Source organism: Sturnira hondurensis, unplaced genomic scaffold, assembly GCF_014824575.4.
Source record: "Sturnira hondurensis isolate 20B ecotype Veracruz unplaced genomic scaffold, ASM1482457v3 Scaffold0000648, whole genome shotgun sequence".
Taxonomy (NCBI): Eukaryota; Metazoa; Chordata; class Mammalia; order Chiroptera; family Phyllostomidae; genus Sturnira; species Sturnira hondurensis.
In genome coordinates this window covers 4,766,720-4,786,915 of record NW_028073279.1, presented here as the reverse complement: position 1 = coordinate 4,786,915, position 20,196 = coordinate 4,766,720, and the positions used below count along the sequence as shown (strand labels likewise).

Genomic DNA, 20,196 nt, shown 5'->3' with positions numbered 1-20,196 from the left:
CCCAGTATGTGCCCTGACCAGGAACTGAACCTGGACCTTTCTGTGAACAGGAGAATGCTCCAACCAACTGAGCCACACACACCAGGGCCCATTTTCCCCCTTTTTCTAATGTATTCATCTAGCACTATAAATTTCCTTCTCAGCACTGCTTTAGCTATATTCCATAAATTTTGATATGTTCCCGTTTCATTTTCATTTAGTTCAATAGATCCCTTTATTTTACTTTAGACTTCACTTTTGATTTACAAATTACTTAGGAGAATGTTCTTTAATTTCCAAGTGTTTGGAGAGTCTCGTGTTATTTTTCTACTACTAACATCTAGTTTGATTCTACCGTGAATGACTGTCAGTTCTTTTACAATGATTGAAGCTTGTCTGACGGCCCCAGGACAGAGCCTATCTAGTTACATGTTTCCATGGACACTTGAAAAGAATGTGTATGCTCCCATGTATAAAGGACCCATGGACAAAGCCAGCAGGGTCGGGAACAGGATGAGTGTGGGAGGTGGGGTGGGTAGGGCAGGGGAGAGTGATGCGGGAAATAAGGACAACTGTAGTTGAACAAAAATAAAAATAAATAAAGTTAAAGAAATTAATTAAAAGAAAAAAAGAATGTGTATTCTGCTGATGTTGGGTAGACTGTTCTATAAATGCTTTTGGTGTATATTTTTGTACGGTTATTCTACATCCTTGGTAATTTTCTGTCTAGTTATATCAGAAAAGGGTGCTAAAGTCATCATTTATGAGTCTTCAAATTTTCCTTTTATTTTTTTACTTCACCTATCCTACAGATCTTCTGTTTGGTGTATATGAATTTAGAATTGCTTTTCTTCTTTGTGCATAGACCATTTTGTCATTATATAATATCCCTCTCTGTCTCTGGTAATTTTCTTTGCTTTGAAGTCTACTATAGAGTAGACTAATAATATAGTTAGTCCCGTTACCCATATTTTTAATCCATTTTGTCAATTTCTATCTTTTAAAGTCTATTTAACTATTTACATTTAATGAAAACATCTACATACTAAGACTTAGGCCTGCCATTTTTATTTTCTTTTTTCTTTTTTCGCTTTCTTGCCTTTCTATAGGTTACTTGTCTATTTTCTAGAATTCTATTTTTATTTATCTACAGTGTTTTTGAGTATGTCTCCTAGTGTAACTTCTTTATTGGTTGTCCTGGTCCACATTACATATAATTAATTTATCATGGGCTCCTGGGCATCATCACTTTATAAGTTCAAGTGAAATCAAGAAACCTTGCTTCCCTTTATGTCCCTCTACTTTCACCCTTTATAATATAATTGTAAATAGAAAATAAGAATGGAGAGATAAAGGTAGATTTCAAAGTAGCCTGGCTATGAAAAGTAGAGATTAAAGGTTGTTGGGAACCGCCCTGCCTGGTTTCAGAAGCTGTAACCCCACCATGGCTAAGGCTGAGTGAGTGGCCATCAGACCGTAAGCCACTAAGGAGACAAAGCTCATCTCCCTGGCAGGGGAGCTTCCTCTGTCTCTTTTACTTCACCCTGACTGGCCTCCAGTGCTTGATCTGTTAGCCAATGACCGGTAAGATTCCTCAAGGGAGGGACAATCTAAGACAGGCATGATCATGGAGGGGGGCCCAGGGAAGGACCTGGGGGGGCTATAGAAAAAGGGGTTGATGCACCCTTGCCCCTTAGCTTTGACAGAGCCTGAGTCCTCATTCTGTCTGAAAGACCTCTACTAATCTCTTGGCTGCCTTACTTCCCCTACCTGACTTAAGCCTGAAACAATGCTGGAGTTGGGTGAGGCCCTCTGCTGGAAAGAGCAGGTTTCCTAGAGCGATCAGGCCCAAGAAAGAATACACAAAATCCTGTGAAAGCTGCCTTGATAAGAATGCTCTCAATTAAATGATAAAGGTCCAAGCAGGAAATGAGTTTGTTTCCCAAAGTTTTGTAGCTCTTGAACTATCTGACCTTGACTCAGAATAAACCCTCAGAGTTCTATGAATGTTATCTATTGTTTAATCATTTCTGCCTGACAATGATTGATAAGCTTTATTCCCGTGCCTGTCAAGGCAAGGGTTGGTGCACTCTTTTTCTCCACAGGATTTGGTAGTCTGTGTGAATTTTTCTAGTCTCATCCACAATGTGGTGAACCCCACGAGCCAGGGTCTGCATCAAAAGGCAACTGCTGAATAAGGTGAAATTACAGGAATAATTTTATTTGGTTGGTTGAATTTTAAAGGGAGAAAGACGTGAACAAAGCCTAAAGCTAAGAGGAAAAAGTCATTAAAAAGGGAATTGAAAGATAAGAGAGAAATATAGAGAGACTGGTAAAGCAAGCTTGAGACACAAAAGTCTGTATGGGGGATGGGAATAATGAGGAAAGTCTCACTTCGGACAGTCTTTTTTTTTGTAACTAAAGAGAGCAACAATCTTCTGTTTAGATTATGGGAATAAGTATTAGAAGAGATGGAAATGGGTAAAAGAGGTTCAAGTTTAGCCTCTAAGCAAAATGGAAGCAGCAGCAGATCAAAGATCATTCATAATCAACACTGAAAGCTCTAGCTTACTTTGAAAACATGCAGTTGTCAAAAGAACAATTTCAAAATTTTTAAATATTTCAACTTAATTGTATTTTTTAGCCTGAATACTGAAACAGAAATGGTAGAAGATTTAGCTGACCTAGGACTAAAGTTTTACAAGGTTAATTAAAAAGAACGATGAAGAAACAAGAACAAGTATGCAAATTTCTGATACCTCTAAGTATACAAGCAAAAGATTTTCAATCCCTTGTTAAGAATGTTGGGCTACAGAGGAAAGTAGACTTCCGACCAAGATGGAGGCATATATAGGTACACTGTGTATCCTCATACAACCAAAAGAAGGACAACAACAAATTTATAAACAAAAAACAACAAGAACTGACAGAAAATCAAAGTGTATGAAAGTCCGACAACCAAGGAGTTAAATAAGAAACATTCATCCAGACTGGTAGGAGGGGCAGAGATGGGCAGCCAAGGTGGAAAGGACTTGCAGTAAGCTGGCCGATGGAGGACCAGGCGAGGCAGCAGCTGGCAGAGCGGCTGGTCCCACATTTGCATGCGGATAATTGGGAGGAACAACTGGGAAGCAAGACAGACCAAGCAACCCAGGGTTCCAGTGCAGGAAAATAAAGAACCAGAACCCGTGACTGAAAAAAACTGTGGGAGTTGAGGAGGCAGAAGAAACAAACTCCCAGCCTCACAGGAGAGTTTGTTGGAGAGACCCACAGGGTCCTAGAATGTACACAGACCCACTCACCCCAAATCAGCACCAGAAGGGCCCAATTTGCTTATGGGTAGTGCTTATGGGTAATAGGGGAAGTGACTGAAAGCCCCCAGAGAGCTAAACAAGCAGCACTGTTCCCTCTCAGACCCCTCCCCCACATACACTGGATGTGTGTTGCCCCACCAGGGCAAATACCTAAAGCTCTGCCCCTTACTACATAATAGGTACGCCAAGATGGGGAAAAAGGCCCAAATGAAACAGATCAAAGCTCCAGAAAAAATACAACTAAGCGATGAAGAGATATCCGACCTATCAAATCCAGAGTTCAAAACACTGGTAAGCAGGATGCTCACAGATTTGGTTGAGTATGGTCGCAAAATAGAGGAAAGAGTGAAGGCTATGCAAAGTGAAATAAAGGAAAACGTACAGGGAACCAACAGTATATGGGAAGGAAACCAGGACTTAAATTAATGAATTGAAACAGAAGGAAGAAATAAACATTCAACCAAACAGAGTAAAGAAACAAGAATTCAAAAAAATGAGGAGAGGCTTTAGGAACCTCCAGGACAACTTAAAATGTTCCAAAAGCCAAATCATAGGAGTTCTAGAAGGAGGAGAGAAGCAATAAGAAACTAAAAACTTATTTGAAAACATAATGAAGGAGAACTTCCCTAATCCGGCGAAGGAAATAGACTTTCAGAAAGTCCAGGAAGCTCATAGAGTCCCAAAGAACTTGGATCCAAAGACACACACACAAAGGCACATCATAATTATACCACCCGAGATTAAAGGTAAGGAGAGAATCTTAAAAGCAGTAAGAGAAAAGGAGACATTTACCTACAAGGGAGTGCCCATCAGACTCTCAGCTCATTTCTCAAAAGAAACCTTACCGGTAAGAAGGGGCTGGAAAGAATTATGTGAAGTCATGAGAGGCAATGACCTACATCCAAGATTACTCTATCCAGCAAAGCTTTCATTTAGAATGGAAGGGCAGATAAAATGTTTCCCAGATAAGGTCAAGTTAAAGGACTTCATCATCCCCAAGCCCTTACTATATAAAATGTTAAAGGGAGTTATCTAAGAAAAAGAAGATGATCAAAAATATGAATAGCAAAATGACAACAAACTCACAGCTATCAACAATGGAACCTAAAAAACAAAAACAAAAAAATGAACTAAGCATACAACTAGAACAAGAACAGAATCACAGAAATGGAGAGCACATGGAGGGTTATCTGCAGGGAATGGGGTGGGGAATGGGGGGAAAAGGCACAGGGAATAAGTAGCATAAATGGTAAGTATAAAATAGATAGGGGTAGGTTAAGAATAGTATAGGAAATATAGAAGCCAAAGAACTTGTACGTAAGACCTATGGACATAAACTAAGGAGGGGGATGTGGGTGACAGGGGGTGTGCAGTGCAGAGGGGAATGAAGGGTGGAAGTGGGATAATAGCATAATCAATAAAATATATATATTTTTAAATGTTGGGCTACAGCCCTGGCTGATGTTGCTCAGTGGACTGTGTACCAGCCTGTGAACCAGAACATCACCTGTTTGATTTCCAGTAGGGCACATGCCTGGGTTGCAAGCCAGGTCCCCAGTTGTGGCATGTGAGAGGGGCAGATCAATATATCCTTCATGCATTGGTCTCTCTCCCTTCCCCTCTCTCTAAATGATAAAATAAATAAAACCTTTTTAAAAAGAGAGAACGTCAGGCTGTATCAGAGAAACTCCTTCAAAGAAGTACTGTAGGCTTCTTCCCATGCAATATAATCAAAATATTTATTTTGTATATATATCTATATTGAACATTGGGTCTGAAAAGTATGAGAATCTCATGTATTCCTTTGCTGCTCTCTCTTATAGTTTGTCACTGTGCCTCTTAAAGTACCTAGAAAGGAGTACAATGTCTGAACCATTTTCTAGCTATAGAAAATTACAGTGGATTTTAAGCTTCTGCAGAAATGCTCACATAACAGCCCCTATCCATACCTCAAACACACAGTTCTTTATTGCTTTAGTTTTCTAACCATTTCTTCAAGTAGACATTGGGATGCCAAGTAGACATTCCAGTGCTTTTTTAAGGGAATCTAGTGACATTTGGAAAACATGCTTTAAAATCCATTTTAACCCACAAAATGCTTTGCAACCTTGATAAGAGTAAGTCATTTAACTTTTAGCAATGAAAGCATTATTTCTGAGAATAAAGCATTTTGGCCTAATTAGTCTGAGATGCAGTTAATATTGAATGAAGCAAGATACAATATACCTGAGGAATTATATAAAGCTTATATTTACTATATGTTTATTTTTATCCCCCACTAGAATGTAAACATTAGGAGGGCAGGGATTTTTACAGTCTCATATCCCTAGAAAAGCATCTGTCACACAACAAGCACTCATTAAATATCTGACAGCTAGACTGATGGATGATACTGAATACTCTCTAAAGCTTAAAAGAATGTTAAATATAAGCTTAAACATCAAAAGTACCTTTTTAACAATCTCTTGTTGCCAGTTTTCTGATACAGTTAGGAAGATAAATATGTACAAAAAGAGATATTATTTCCAAAGATCATTGCTTAAGATAAAATTAAGTTTAAATATTTGAACACAGAGTGAATGAGTATCATTTTATCTGTAAATAGTGACTGTTGTGTTGACTCTGGTAATACTCTCACTATTCAGAAATTCAGTCTGCTAAAATCTAGTCTCCATATTTCACATTAAAGACATTATCACAGTGCATCATTAAGTTTACCCACACCCTCTTATATGAAGTATCTGATACACCCCATACATTTAATTTAAATCAAGTAGAATTCACCCTGGCTGGTGTAGCTCAGTGGATTGAGCACGGGCTTTGAAATCAAAGGATCATGGTTCGATTCCCAGTCAGGGCACATGTCTGGGCTGTAGGCCAGTTCCCAGCAGGGCATGCAGGAGAGGCAACCGTACATTGATATTCCTCTCCCTCTCTCCTTCCCTTCCCCCTCTAAAGATAGATAAAATCTTTATAAATAAATAAATAAAGTAGAATTAGAACTCTCATTAGGCACTTTATATATTTTGAAAGAAGATGATTATCAAAACATGTAATTACCAAAATTTTAAAAATTTTTAACTAGGAAATCCATTTTCCTTCAAAACATATATGGGTTTTTTTTTTTTCCTTAAAGGGAGAGAAACATCAATGTGTGGTTGCCTTTCATGTGGTCCCCACTGGGGACCTACCTGGCCCAACCCAGGCACATGCCCTGACTGGGAATCAAACCAGGGATCCTTTGGTTCACAGCCTGCACTCATGAGCTACGCCAGCCAAGTGCATATATCTTATTAAATGTTAGTAAGTAATTCCATATTTCTAATAAATATAGAAATTACAGGCAATTTTTCTCTTACCTAGTTTTACAGGAAAGCCTGGAGGAAGCTTCATCTGAACAAATTCTCTAAGCTTGTTAAAGTGCTTGAAGGGAGCTATTACTTCCAAAACATTCAATATTCTGAAAAATGGAAGAAGAAAAAAATGTTTTCAAGTGGATTTCTTATGTCCTTACGTTGTTTTATAACCACAAGCTTCAAACTTACACATTATTACTAACTTCAAGATAATAAGGACAAAATGATACTTCCTTCTTTCTCTTGAAATTTTTGTTTTTATTATTCTTTCTACCATGTCAAAGTTATAACTTCTACATTTTATTGTGTAGCCATAATTCTCACAGTTGCTTGACTTTAGGTCTATATTTAAACAAATTCAAGGTTTATTACACCCATCTTCTTCCTAAAGTTTATACATTCCCATGTTCTTTAATTTGTTCCACTACTGGGGTATCTAAATTTCAACTTTTTGTGTGTGAAGGGTTTTTATGTGCTTAGTATTCCTTGATTTCTTGCAGATTTGATAAACAATTATCTTCTCTGCACTCTGAAAGAGAAATTTGGCTGGCATAAAATTTGTTTGTATTTCTTTCCCTCTGAACTATAATTTCATAATGTCTCCTAACATTCAGTACTGCATTATACTGTAGCTTCTCCTTTCATCTTTTGGTTTAATGGATTTCATTTTCAAATAGTATTACTTTCTTTCAAAAAGGGCACATGGCTGCTAGATTTCTTAAATTCTTCTTTTTAATTGCCTTGATACGTAAGTAATATCTTAGCTAGGTATCCGATCAGATCACACTTTCTTTGCCTCAGAAATGTTAACATGTGAAGAAATGTAAGAGCAGGATATATGTTACCTGTTTTCTGCCTGAATGACATTAGACTTCTTAATGAAAATTAGTCACATAGTTTCATTGGATAATTACTGTTACTTATCATTCTCATCAATTTTTCTTAAAGTCTAACATTACGCTATAGATTTCATTTTCCTTATAGAGAAATTTTCTTTTTTCATATTTAGAATGCTATTTTGGTTGCATTTTGGAGGCTTTCTATGTAAGTGGAACACCAAGGATCCTTATGTTGAGCTATTTTTGTCCCCCCTAAATAAATACTATAACCTCTAATTACTTTTAACCTCTTCTTTCACTGCATTCACTATTAGATGTCAAAATTTAATTTTTTGCTACACCTACTTTATTTACTGTTGTTACTAAATATTTGCTTTGCAATAGTCCTATTTATGCTTAATTTATTTCCGTGGCTTTACAATCTCTTTTTCATTCCATTTTATTATTATCTCATTTAGAGTGATCCACTTTATTCATTTCATTCTTTTAATGCTTTTCTATAGCACTTACAAAAAATTCTCTTCTTTCTTTCACCTATGTTTTATTATAGAAAGATTTTTTTGGTCTGGCTTTTACATGCTATTTTCCTTACTTTACTTTTCTCAGAGGAAATCATATAAATGATACATTTGTAGGTACTATTACACCCATTTTTTCACATATTAGCATCTCTGAAATTAGGGTAACTCCTAAAATTGATAGCATCCTGTTACTAACCACATTTCTTCTTTATTAGAATGTAAATCTGGTACGTATTTTAGTTAACTGGGCCCAAAATACGGTAATAATGCAGATTTGTGTGGCTCACTCCCCTACTATGTCTTTTGGGAACTGTCTAGCTCCATCTCTGATCAATGGCTTGAGCACTGTAGAGCGCCCTCTATTTACTTACTTTTCTCAGGTTTTAATGGAGACTATAAGAAATATAGTCTTTTCTAATGGAGACTATAAGAAATATATAGACTTTGTAGACAAAACTAGGTCCTGCTCTGTCTATGATAATTTGTTTTACTGTATTAGGCCAGATTGGTAGAGAAGCAAAACTATGAAAAGAAAATAGCCTGAGGCTTTAATTCATTCCCTACTTTAGTGAGGAGCCTGAAGTTTCAGTTCTATCAGAGTAAACTATAGCTACCTTTCTCCTATTCCACCCACTTTTTCCAAAATTGAATTTTTTTAAGCTCTAACATTCTTTAATTAGGTGATTCATGTATCAGGCAGTATCCCATTTAGTACTTTACTTTAAAAGGTGCTCCAAATTGAAATTTTTTAATGAGCATCTGATGAGTACAACTTTGAGAGATATCCATTGAAATATTGTTTATAACAATGAGAAACTACAATCAAAATGTTTATCAGTGGTGGGGTTGATAAAATAAATGACAATACATCAATACTGCAAAATGCCAAGGAAAGAAAAAGATACACTAAAAAGTAACTGTAGGAAGTACCAGACACACTCACTTTTAAAAGAAAAAAACTCACAGAACAAAATGTAGACTATGCCAATTTTATAAAAATGCAAAAATACACAGAAAAAAACTAGATAAAAAACAAACTATTCACCTATTCTTAGTAAGGTGAAAGTAAACTATCATTTTTCTTCTATATTTTCATGCTGTTAGTTTTTTTTTTACAAAAACTAAGTACTTAAGTATTATTTTTATAATTAAAAATTATTCAAACACTTATCTGGTTAAAACAATAACAATGTTAATATTCGGTGAACTAGAAAATTTCTAGAAGGGCGCACACACTATCAAAACAATAGCTATTTGCTTTTGCATTTCAAAGGCTTTAAATGAACTACTTAGATGCAAATATTATTACAGCCTTTAGGATTTAATAACTTCTTTCATAAACTTGTATGGTTAAAAGCAAACTTACGATTGAATTCCCAGGGGAAATTCCTGGCTCATGGCTATCGTGGCTTTAAATGTTTTCTTACTTTCTTTGCACACCAGTTCTCTACCAAGATGAGGAGCTCTAAAAGGGAAAAATACACATATCAGTGAAGATTTTCCACGTGTTATCATCTTCCTAAGAAGAATCTGTCCTCTTACAATGACACTTAATTTGCTTATTCTAAGCACAGAAATAAATTACCATATTTTGCCTTGTATAATACACCCTTTTTTGCCCAAAGTTTTGAGAGAAAAATAAGGATGCACATTATACATGGGTAGTACTAATTCTATATCTCTATAAATGTTTTTAATTCTTTTATTTATGCTTATGCATTAAAAGTATAACTTTAGAAAGCAATAATGATATCCACATGCAAAATAATACCCTGGAATACAATAATTGATTTTGTTTCTAAATAAAAATTGAATTAAAAAATTTAAATGGAAGATTTTTTTCCCTGAATGTCTGGGCCAAAAGCATTATACATGAGACCAATTATACACAGCAAAATACAATAACATTACACTAAAGGGAAATGAGAATGTGTGAGAGATAAAACAAGGGTAAGAAGTGTAACAGATCAAAAAAATTATCATAACTCAGTAAATTTTACATTGAATATGATGTTGTTAGTCACTTTTAGAAACAAAGCAAATCACAAAAAAATTTTAGAGTATCACTGTGTCTTTAGAATCACAATTCAATCTCTTTTATTGCCCACAGTTCTCAGCACTGATCAGTTGAAATGATGTGAAGAATAAAGAATTCTATATTAATTATAGAGAATACCGTACACTGAAAACATTTGGAGTAGTTAGAAAAGTGTAATAAAACTTTTAACATAAAAAATAATAGTAATCACTACAACTTCTTCCTAAGCATGGGTGGGAATAGGTAGTATTTTATTGCCTTCCAAAAGAAAATAATATTTTCTATAAAGGACTGGACTTTATTTTACACAGTTGGACAGGAAAAAAACCTTTTTATTTACTGATTCATTCAAAATATTTATCATCCATCATTCTTTTATTCAATAAATATATTGAATACAAACTACGTGCTAGTAATAACATTAACAAAAGTCTTATTTACGGATGGTGAGAAGTAGTCTGGAATAAGCTCAAACACAGGGGTGATGACAGGAGACAAGTTTGGAAAAACAAGAAATAGATGAATAGTGAATGTCTACACACCACGCTAAAGACCCAGGACAATAACAGAATATAAAAATTCACTGTAAAGTGAACTCAAATAAGGAACATCACTGGGCAAACCCTCACATTGTATTTCCTTAGAACAATGTCCTACACGCTTTCTAGAGCAGGCAAATTGGGAGCAGGGATTAGAAATTGGGAGCAGTAAAAAGAAAACTCTATAACTTAGTCAAAGAGTGCACATAATTGAGGATACTTCACCCTTATCATGCCTAATCCATAATTTTTATTTTTATTTTTTAAAGGGAAGGGAGGAAGAAAAAGAGGATGAGAGAGATCAATGTCCCAACCAAGGACCAGGCCCGCAACCCAGACCTGAGTGGGAATCGAACCAGCGACCCTTTGGTTTGCAGGGCAGCGCTCATCCACTGAGCCACACCAGTCAGGGCCATAAATTCTTTTTTTATCCTTACTCAAGGATATGTTTGATTTCAGAGAGATAGGAAGAATGATAGAGACAGAGAAACATCGATGTGAGAAACAATAATCGGTTGCCATCCCTAAGCACCCCAACCAGAAATTGAACCACAGCCTAGGTATGTGCCCTGACCAGAACCAGCAACCTTTTGGTGTATGGGATGACATGCTAACCAACACCACCACCTGGCCAGAGCATCCATATTTTTAAAGGTAATAGAATTGCTCCAGACAAAAGTATTAATAATTCACTCTCAAACAGTTTTACACCTAAATATTCATGTTTTTACAAATTGTTCTTTTTAAAAACCAAGAATACAAAATAAACAAAATAAAACCAAAACACCCACTTACTTTCCATTTTCAGCAGATATATATTCTTCCCATGTAATGGTGTTCTGAGGAGGAGGGGTAAGGGACTGTCTTCGAACCGGCTGTCAAAGAGAAAAAAATAAAGAGTGAGAGGGAGAGGGAGAGAAACAGAGACACAGAGTGAGAGACACAGAGAGAGGGAGACAGACAGGGAGGGAGGAAAAAATGACATTTCTTAAAATATAAAAACATACAATAAACTGTTTAAACTACTAAACTGTTTCATCTCTATATAATGCTTTGAGAATTTACTTCCAAGACAGTTCCATTATGATTTAAGTTCTATCACTAATATTTATTATCAGTTTTTAAAATTTCAAATATGAAAATAAATTATCAAGTAATAAAACCCATTCATTCAATGTTTTAATCTTCTAAAATGTTCCTGGCATTAGACTCCAATAATGAACATGGTAACTACAGAGAAAGTAAAAACTAACCTTGACTTGAAAGAGCTTACAATTCAAAGAAAAAAAGAGAGACATAAAGAGTTAATCAGAAATACAAAATATGATATAATCAAAGGCCAAATGAGCTTACAAAAAAAATAGTCCAGGATTTAGAAAAGAGAGCAATCTTCTGTGGATAATAAATTCAGACTAGGGGACTGGGTCTCATATTTACATGAAAGCAAAACACAGGTAGACTGATTATTTGATCAACAACGCTAGTAAAAGGTCATGTCAGATTTCAAAGCTTACACCTTGTCTTTGTTAAATATGAATTTGGATCACTCTACAGAAGCAATAACTTAGAGCAAGAATAGCTTGGGGTAAGCCTCACAGACTCAAAACCCATCTTTGCTATTTCTAGCTTTTTGACGTGAGAGATTAATTTCTTTAAATCTCATTTTCCTTTCTGTACAATGGAACAATGACACTCACTAGATCACTGTAATAATTAATTGAGATGATAAGTGGAAAATACTTAACACAATGCCCATGTTTATAACACCAATATTTTAAACCAACATAAGTAAAACAAAAACTTGTTGAGGGTGCATATAAAATCAGTGTTTAACCTAAGAAGCTAAATTAGAGTTTATGGCACTCCATTTGGATTAGGCGCTGGAGGATTGTTTGTAACTCTCCAATATCATGTTTTGTTATAATAATCACTAATTAAAATACATGCACTTGAGTAAATAGCCAATGTTTATGTGACTTGCAAGTCCACAGCAAGTCAAGCAGTATCAATTTTCACACCCAATTTATTTTTATACTACCAGCTGTGACCAAGCAGCCATTAATTTTTAATCCTAGTATATTTTTAAATTTTATTAAAATTTTAAATACAGCTCACTATTAAAGTGAGATTGTCTCTTGAATTTGATAGATCTTTCCTTTTACTTCTTTGACCACCTATTTTTTAACTATGCATGTTAATTTATATGTATCTTTCCTAAAAAGCTTATTTAAGTTTAAAAGAACTGTATTCCCAAAATTATCTATAAAATGCATAGAAATGTATCTTGTCTTCCTTAATGCCCACTGTCAAATATAATTAAACTGGTATCAGGTACATACTGCTTTCCCTGTGTTTATAAACTCTGTGTCCAGGAGAGAAAAAAAAAGACAGCTATTTGTATCTTTTTTTCTAATCAGACTTATCAGTTCTGTTATGATGTTCTTTCATACTGCACCTTGCCACATTCAATGAAATAAAATTATATGTATAGATGAACATCTGATAAAATTAGTATTTTCTTTAAATTTATTCTATTTATAATTGAACTCTAATATAAGTTGATTGTAATTCATCAGTTCTTCCCTATCAAATGTCCAAACAATATATGAGATAAATCAGGTCTATACAGAAGGTATCCAGCCATCTAATATGAAAAATAGAGACATTTATTGAAGAAGATACAAGATACAAGAAACATTGTACATAGGACAATGACGTCTCTGTTCCCTTCTAAGTAGGCACCTTGGGACCTCACGTAGTTCTCCCAATCGCCATCACCTGCCCTGTCATATTTTCCTGAATCTCACCAACAGTCTGAAATCTCTTCCCTTTCAAAGGTGATTTTACTTTTGTGAAAAGCCAGAAGTCACAGGGCACTAGAGCTGGACTGTAGGTGGGTGACTCACCATTTGATGTTTCACAAAAAAACTCTGCCTGAGACATGATGTGTGAGTGGGCACATTGTCCTGATGATCCTGCCAATCACCAGCTGCCCACAACCACAGCCTTCTGAATCATCCAAATAGTTTCCATGGAGGAATGTTCAAGCTTATTGCAAAATTGATGCAGATTCATTGCTCTACTTGCTCAGTCATTTTGAATGTGACAGCCACACAGTACACATGCTCATTCAAGGGGGTGTCTACGGCCCCACTAACTAGTACAGTGAAGTTGTCATTTTTCATGCATATGCATTCCAGCTCGCTCTCCTGGGCTGCCAGTTCACGTCAGTGTCATGCAGACCATTCCTGTTGTACTAGCAATGGCTGGACTTTTTCCAGACATACTTTATATATTTTCATTAGCAAAAATTAAAAACAATCTTTTTTTTCAAGATTTCATTTATTTTTAGAGAGGGGAAGGGAAGGAGAAAGAGAGAGAGAGAAACATCAATATGTGGTTGCCTCTCAAACACCCCCTACTGGGGACCTGGCCTACAACCCAGATATGTGTCCTGACTGGGAATGGAACCGGTGACCCTTTAGTTTGCAGGCCAGCACTCAATCCATGAAGCCACACCAGCCAAGACAAAAACAATCTTAAAAGTATTACAAAATTAACAAATAACAATATAGCCATAGTTCTTCATAATTCTTGATAAAGTACTTATGCCAGATTAAAGAATACCATGATTTTAAAAATTTAACACTGAATTTTAAAATATGCTTTCTAAGATCAGGAAAGAAGCATAGCACCTGCTCTCATCACTTTTATTCAGCATTATACTGGTAGTATTTTCTAGTGCAATAGGCACAAAATAAATAAATAAAAGACATAGAGATCAGCAAGGAAAGTATAAGCTATCTCTCTTACCTGATGACATATCATCTATTTAAAATCATACGGAATCAAAAAAAAACTATATAACTAATATATTAATTTAGCAATACAGAAAAATCAAATGCATTTCTTTCTATTGGCAATGCACAACTGAGAATGAAATTTTAAAATACCATTTATGATGGCATTAAAATACAAAATATTTGAGAGATAAATTTAGTCAGATCTCCACAAAATTTATATAATGCAAACCAAAAAACACATCTGAAACAATTTATGATTTAAATAAATGGAGATATGTACCATGTTCATAAAACAGGTGATTCAGTTATGTTTAACATACCAATTCTCCCCATATAAATCTATGGATTCAATACCATCCCAATAAAAATTCCAGAGGCAATTCAACAGAGAGGGATACCCTTTCTCCACTGGTGCTAGATGAATGGGACATCCAAGGCAAAAAAATAGGCCTTGACTTCAACAGCACACCTTGTACAAAACTAATTGGTTCATGGGCTTCAATGCAAAACATAAAAGTACAAGAGGAGTTTTAGAGAAAAAAAGTGTACAAGAAAATTTTAGGGGCCTGGAGCTAAGCAAAGGTTCCTAGCCTCGGCACAAAACATAAAACAAAAATTGATAAATTGAACCTCATCAAAATTAAAAACTTTTCCTCTCCAAAAACTGTTACCAGAATGAAAAGAGAAACTACAGAGTGGGAGAAAAATACCTGCAAAAGGCATATCTAATGAATAACTAATATCTGGGAGTAATATATAAACATCTTTGAAAATCCAACACTAAAAAAAATCCAATCCAAAAATGGCCAAAAGAAATGAAGAGACATTTCATCAAACGGGATATAACAAGTCTGTCCAGAAGGAATCCAGCCATGTAATATAAAAAAATAGAGACAATTATTAAAGAAGATGCGAGAAACATTGTACACAGGACAATGACGCCTCAGTCCCCTTCCAAGGAGGCACCATGGGACCCCACCCAGTTCTCCCAATTGCCATCAGTTGCCCTGTCTTACTTTCCTGAATCTCACCAACAGTCTGAAATCTCTTCTGTTTCAAAGGTGATTTTTACTTTTGGGGAAAGTCAGGAGTTGCAGGGCACCAAATCTGAGCTGTAAGGAGGCTGAGTCACCTGGGAGATTTGATGTTTCACCAAAACACTCTGCACGAGACATCATGCACAAGAGGGCACTGATGAAGCTGCCAATCACCAGTTGCCCTCAATCACTGAGGCCTTCTGAATCATCCAAACAGTTTCCAGGGAGGAATGTTCAAGCTTATTGCAAACTTGATGCAGATTCATTGCTCTGCTTGGTCCGGCATTTTGAATGCGAGGGCCACACAGTACACATATTCACTCAACAATGTCTACAGCCCCCACTGACTAGTACAGTGAGGTCATCATTGTTCAAGCATGTGCATTCCAGTCCACTCTCCTTGGCTGCCAGTTTACATCAGTGTCATGCAAACCATTCCCCTTATATTAACAATGGCTAGGCCTTTTCTGGACAGACCTCATACAGATGGCAAATAAGCACATGAAAAGATGATCATTCATCTTCATTATGCATTCTATGTATGTGAACCTACAATTATCTCAAAATAAAAAGTTGAGTAAACAAAAACCAAGCAGGCTTTTATGTAGAAATTGATTGATGCATAGATTCAATACCATACTAATCAAAATCCTACAAAGTGTTGTATTTTTTTGTAGAATTGACAAATTAATTTAAATATTCATCAAAAATTGTAAAGTTTGCCCTTGGCCAGGTAGTTCTGTTGGTTGGAACATTGTCCAGTGGACCAAAAGGTTGCGGGTTCAATCCCAAGTCAAAGTGTGTGCAGAAGGCAACCAATCAATGTTTCTCACATCAATGTTTCTCTTCTCTTTCTCTCTCCCTTTTTCCTTTCCATTACTCCTTCCCTCCCTCTCTTCCTGTCCCCCTCCTCTCTCTAAAATTAATAAAAACATATCCTCAGGTGTGGATTAAAAAAACTGTAAAGTTCAAGGGGCTATGATTCACATGGGAACTCTTTTATTTGCTTTCTTACCAGAAGTCAAAAATCTTAATTATTTTATTTAATTCATATTATATTGTTGTATTATATAGCTACCCAAAATTAAATTATGTCTTAATTTCAATGTGCAAAACTATAGTTTATTAAAATGCCATTTAAAGACCACTTTAACAATTCAAGTGCATCAAGTCACAATTTCTGCCCTAAAGAAAATTAAGTAGTATACTGTAAATTTAAATATAGATAAATCAGAAAGTCAGAGACAATCAGCAAATGGTCCATGAAATGGTATTCTGTAAGGTTTTTGTTCCATGTACTCATCCCAAAATGGTTTGCTGACAAAATTAAGCAAAGGTAGCAATAACCAGCACAACAACAAAATCATTTTAAAAAAATAAATTTTGGTAAAAGTTAAATAACAGTATAAGTTTGAAGAAATAGCCTTTTGTCTGGTCAATAATGTGTGAGGGAGGCAGCTTTGTCAAAAATTGAGTTCAGCGTTTCCTCTCCCAATTCATTTCTATTTTTGAACATGTCACATATCCTTTATCTTGTAGTGATCACGATATTATTAAATACCAGGTGGCTTCTGAAAAATTAAGTCTGGTGAAGCTCTACTCAATTCCAAAGCCTAAAGAAAAATGAGGAGCACAAAGAGGATCGGGCAGGAAGGGTACAGGATCACGCTAAACTAGCATGATCACAATTTAACTCAAACATTTAATGGGGATTCTCAAACACTTTACCTCTTGTGCTTATTTCATTGAACCATGGCTGATTCACTCAATACATGAACGTCCTAGACACCAAAACATTTTCCTGGCATACACACATAGTGTTGCCATGAATTAGTTGGAACCTGGCATACTATTCTGAAAAGTCTGTCTATCCCTAAAACATTAATCTGGCATAATACCACAGGGGGAGACTAAGCATTCAAGCAATTCAAGCCTCCTCATAGTACCTTTTAATCTTTTTACATCCGTGATTTATATTTTATACCACAAACCAGAACTCACGCATACACATATTTATAAAACACATACTCCTTGACACTACTGTTTCAAAAGTAATAATGACCCGTACTGTATGTGATGTGCTCTGGTTTTTCTCTACTATCTTTATTTAGATCTGAATTTAAAAAGCGTAGTCACAAACCACTAAAATGATTTCATCATCTACTAGGAGGTCTCTGTTCTGCAATTTGAGAAACACGTCCCTAAAATTTAGTAAAATGTTAACATTTGAGGAATCTTAGTGAAGGATATCCAAAAACTGTTTGAACTATTTCAGGACTTTCTGTAAATCTAAAATTGTCAAAATAAAAAATAAATTTAAGAATCCAGGCCTTGTCTGGGTGGCTCAGTTGGTTAGAGCATCATCCTGATATACCACATTGCAGGTTCGATCTCCAGTCACGGCACATACAAGAATCAACCTATGAATGCATAAATAAGTAGAACAACAAACTGATGTTTTTTTTCTCTTAATTCCTCTATCTAAAATCAATAAATTTAAAAAAAATTTTAAAAGGAAGCCATCCCCATCTTTCATCTTATTAGGGAATAAGACTGCAGAGGCAGTTAACACATCTCACATACCTCAGTATTTCCTGTTTCCCCTCCCCTTTCTCTACGGTCACACAATTTGTAGCATGCTTTCAAAACCGCACGGTGAATAAAATTTTATGGGAAGTTATAGGCTAGAAATGGTTCATAAGTAAGCGGGCCTTTATTTAGGCCTTCAAAGCTGTTGATGATTTCACTTCAGGAAGTAGGAAAAAAGAATATATACAAAGGAACATGGATTAAAAATTAACACTGGGTTTCACACTTATAAATGATATATAATCTATTTGTTAGTGAAGCTTCAAAGACCAAGTACAGATTCACAAAAATCAATCACTCAGGCCATATCAAAAAAATAAATAAAAGGTGTATATAGCCAACAAAACCTATGAGTGTACTTATATAAATTTGCTAAATGCCAGGAATGAAGTCTACCCCCTCTCTCCTTAAAACATTATAAATTAGAAATTATACCTCAAAATTCTGTTCCATTATATTTCCACCTTTACTCAAACTCTCCATAATGGCCTTATTTCGAAGAATATCTTCTTCACTGAGATGTTCTCTTCTTTTTCTTGATTCTAAAACAAGTCCATTTACCAGATAAAAGTCGGCCAAAAAGTTTCCTACTCTTTCCTAAAACACAATCAAATATTCAAAATAATAAAAAAATTAAGTTTGTCTCACATTCTGAAAGTTTCAAAGTAATATACATATGTGTATACCTGTTTTTCCATAACATGTAACATTAAGGTATAAATACATATTCCTCTTGCACTTGAAATTATCTCATATCCTAGATTCTCTTAGATTAGTATATAAAATTATATACTAATATAATTAGTATATAATTATATTCTCTTAGATTAATATATAAAATTAGATGTTTTAAATTGGTAAAGAAAACTTAAAACACACTGATGTATGGCAGTTAATCTACATAAAAATACCACACAGTATTCCTTTAGAATCTACTCCCAAGTAGCACAAAGCATCTGAAAACTTTAGCTGATGGTCAAACATTATGAGTAACAAGGAGGGGTCAGGGATAATTACTGTTTCCATTTTATAGATAAAAAAAGTGGACTACAAAGAAATAGTCTAAGTTAATAGAAGTCTCTAGTACAGCTAGAATTATTCACCTGTTCCAATACCCTATTCTCTAACAGGATAAAACCTTAAGTTACAGTTGCTTGCTGCTTTCAAGAAAGAGAGAACAACAAAGCAGTATAGCTTACCAATACAGTACGACTGTCTACACTCAGAACTGGGGACAGGGAAACTCAAGAGGTATAAGGGACATCTCTGAGAAGAGACCTGTTATTTCCTTTCAAAGAGGTCCTCCTTCAACATCAACCTTTACCCTTTTAACAGACCCAACACACGGTCAGAGTTTGAAATGCCTTACTTCAAAACAACATGATGGAAAATAAGCTTCCCATTTCTACCTGCATGCAAATCACTTGGTCTCCCTCTTACTACTGTTTCCTAGCATTCCAAAACTATGTGTTTAGAGTCGCTTCCACGTCCACCTTGCTTTTGGTGGCCTCTTTACCAGTCACCAGAAAGCAAAGCATTCAGCACCTGTTTCTACCTACAAAATGGGAACCATAAGCATTACTGACTCCCTCCTTACCTGCCAAAGATGTAAGATCACCTAGATGCTGTTCAAGAGCTTTGAGTTACTTAACAGTAGCACTAAATGAATAATAGCAGCTGCAATTTTTATCTTCTCTTGAAGTGATCCTTCTAACACTGTCCAGAAGAACAGAGTACAAACAAGACTTTAAACCAACAAATGGACTGCAGTGTAGGCTCTCACAACTGGAAACCCTATCATGCTATTTGTTGCCAAATAGGCTTAGAGAGGCAAGTTGATGAATCTAGACCTCAGAGTGAGGATTTTTCTGTGGCTATGAAATACTCAGGTGGTAAGTAGCTGTTTTTGAAATCTTATAAAGAAAAAGCATTTATTAAAAGTACACCATACCAATAAAAATTTTAATGTATAGTTCCCATAATTCAGCCATTTTATTGCTTGCTATCTGTAACAGACACTGCAATGGAATGTAAAAAAATAAAGAGACTGGATAGATAAATTACAATCTACCCAAACCATGGACTACTGTGCAGTTGTTAAAGAGAACGAAGTAGTAATACTAATAAGAAAAAGCTCCTAAGATAGTAAAGAGTGGGGGTGTGGTTTTGCAAAAAATAGAT

General features: G+C 35.4%; 1 protein-coding gene across 2 annotated transcripts in view; it reads right to left on the bottom strand.

Annotated features, from left to right (window-relative positions):
• The window catches only part of ANKRD13C (ankyrin repeat domain 13C), an 86,633-nt gene that overhangs the window by 8,278 nt on the left and 58,159 nt on the right, over positions 1-20,196 (bottom strand). For both annotated transcript variants that reach the window (XM_037042580.1, XM_037042588.1), the window contains 4 exons: positions 18,451-18,612; positions 11,382-11,461; positions 9,376-9,474; positions 6,653-6,753 (listed from right to left, as the gene is read on the bottom strand). In XM_037042580.1, coding sequence (XP_036898475.1) covers positions 6,653-6,753; positions 9,376-9,474; positions 11,382-11,461; positions 18,451-18,612 — 442 coding nt within the window. The remainder of the gene's footprint in view (positions 1-6,652; positions 6,754-9,375; positions 9,475-11,381; positions 11,462-18,450; positions 18,613-20,196) is intronic.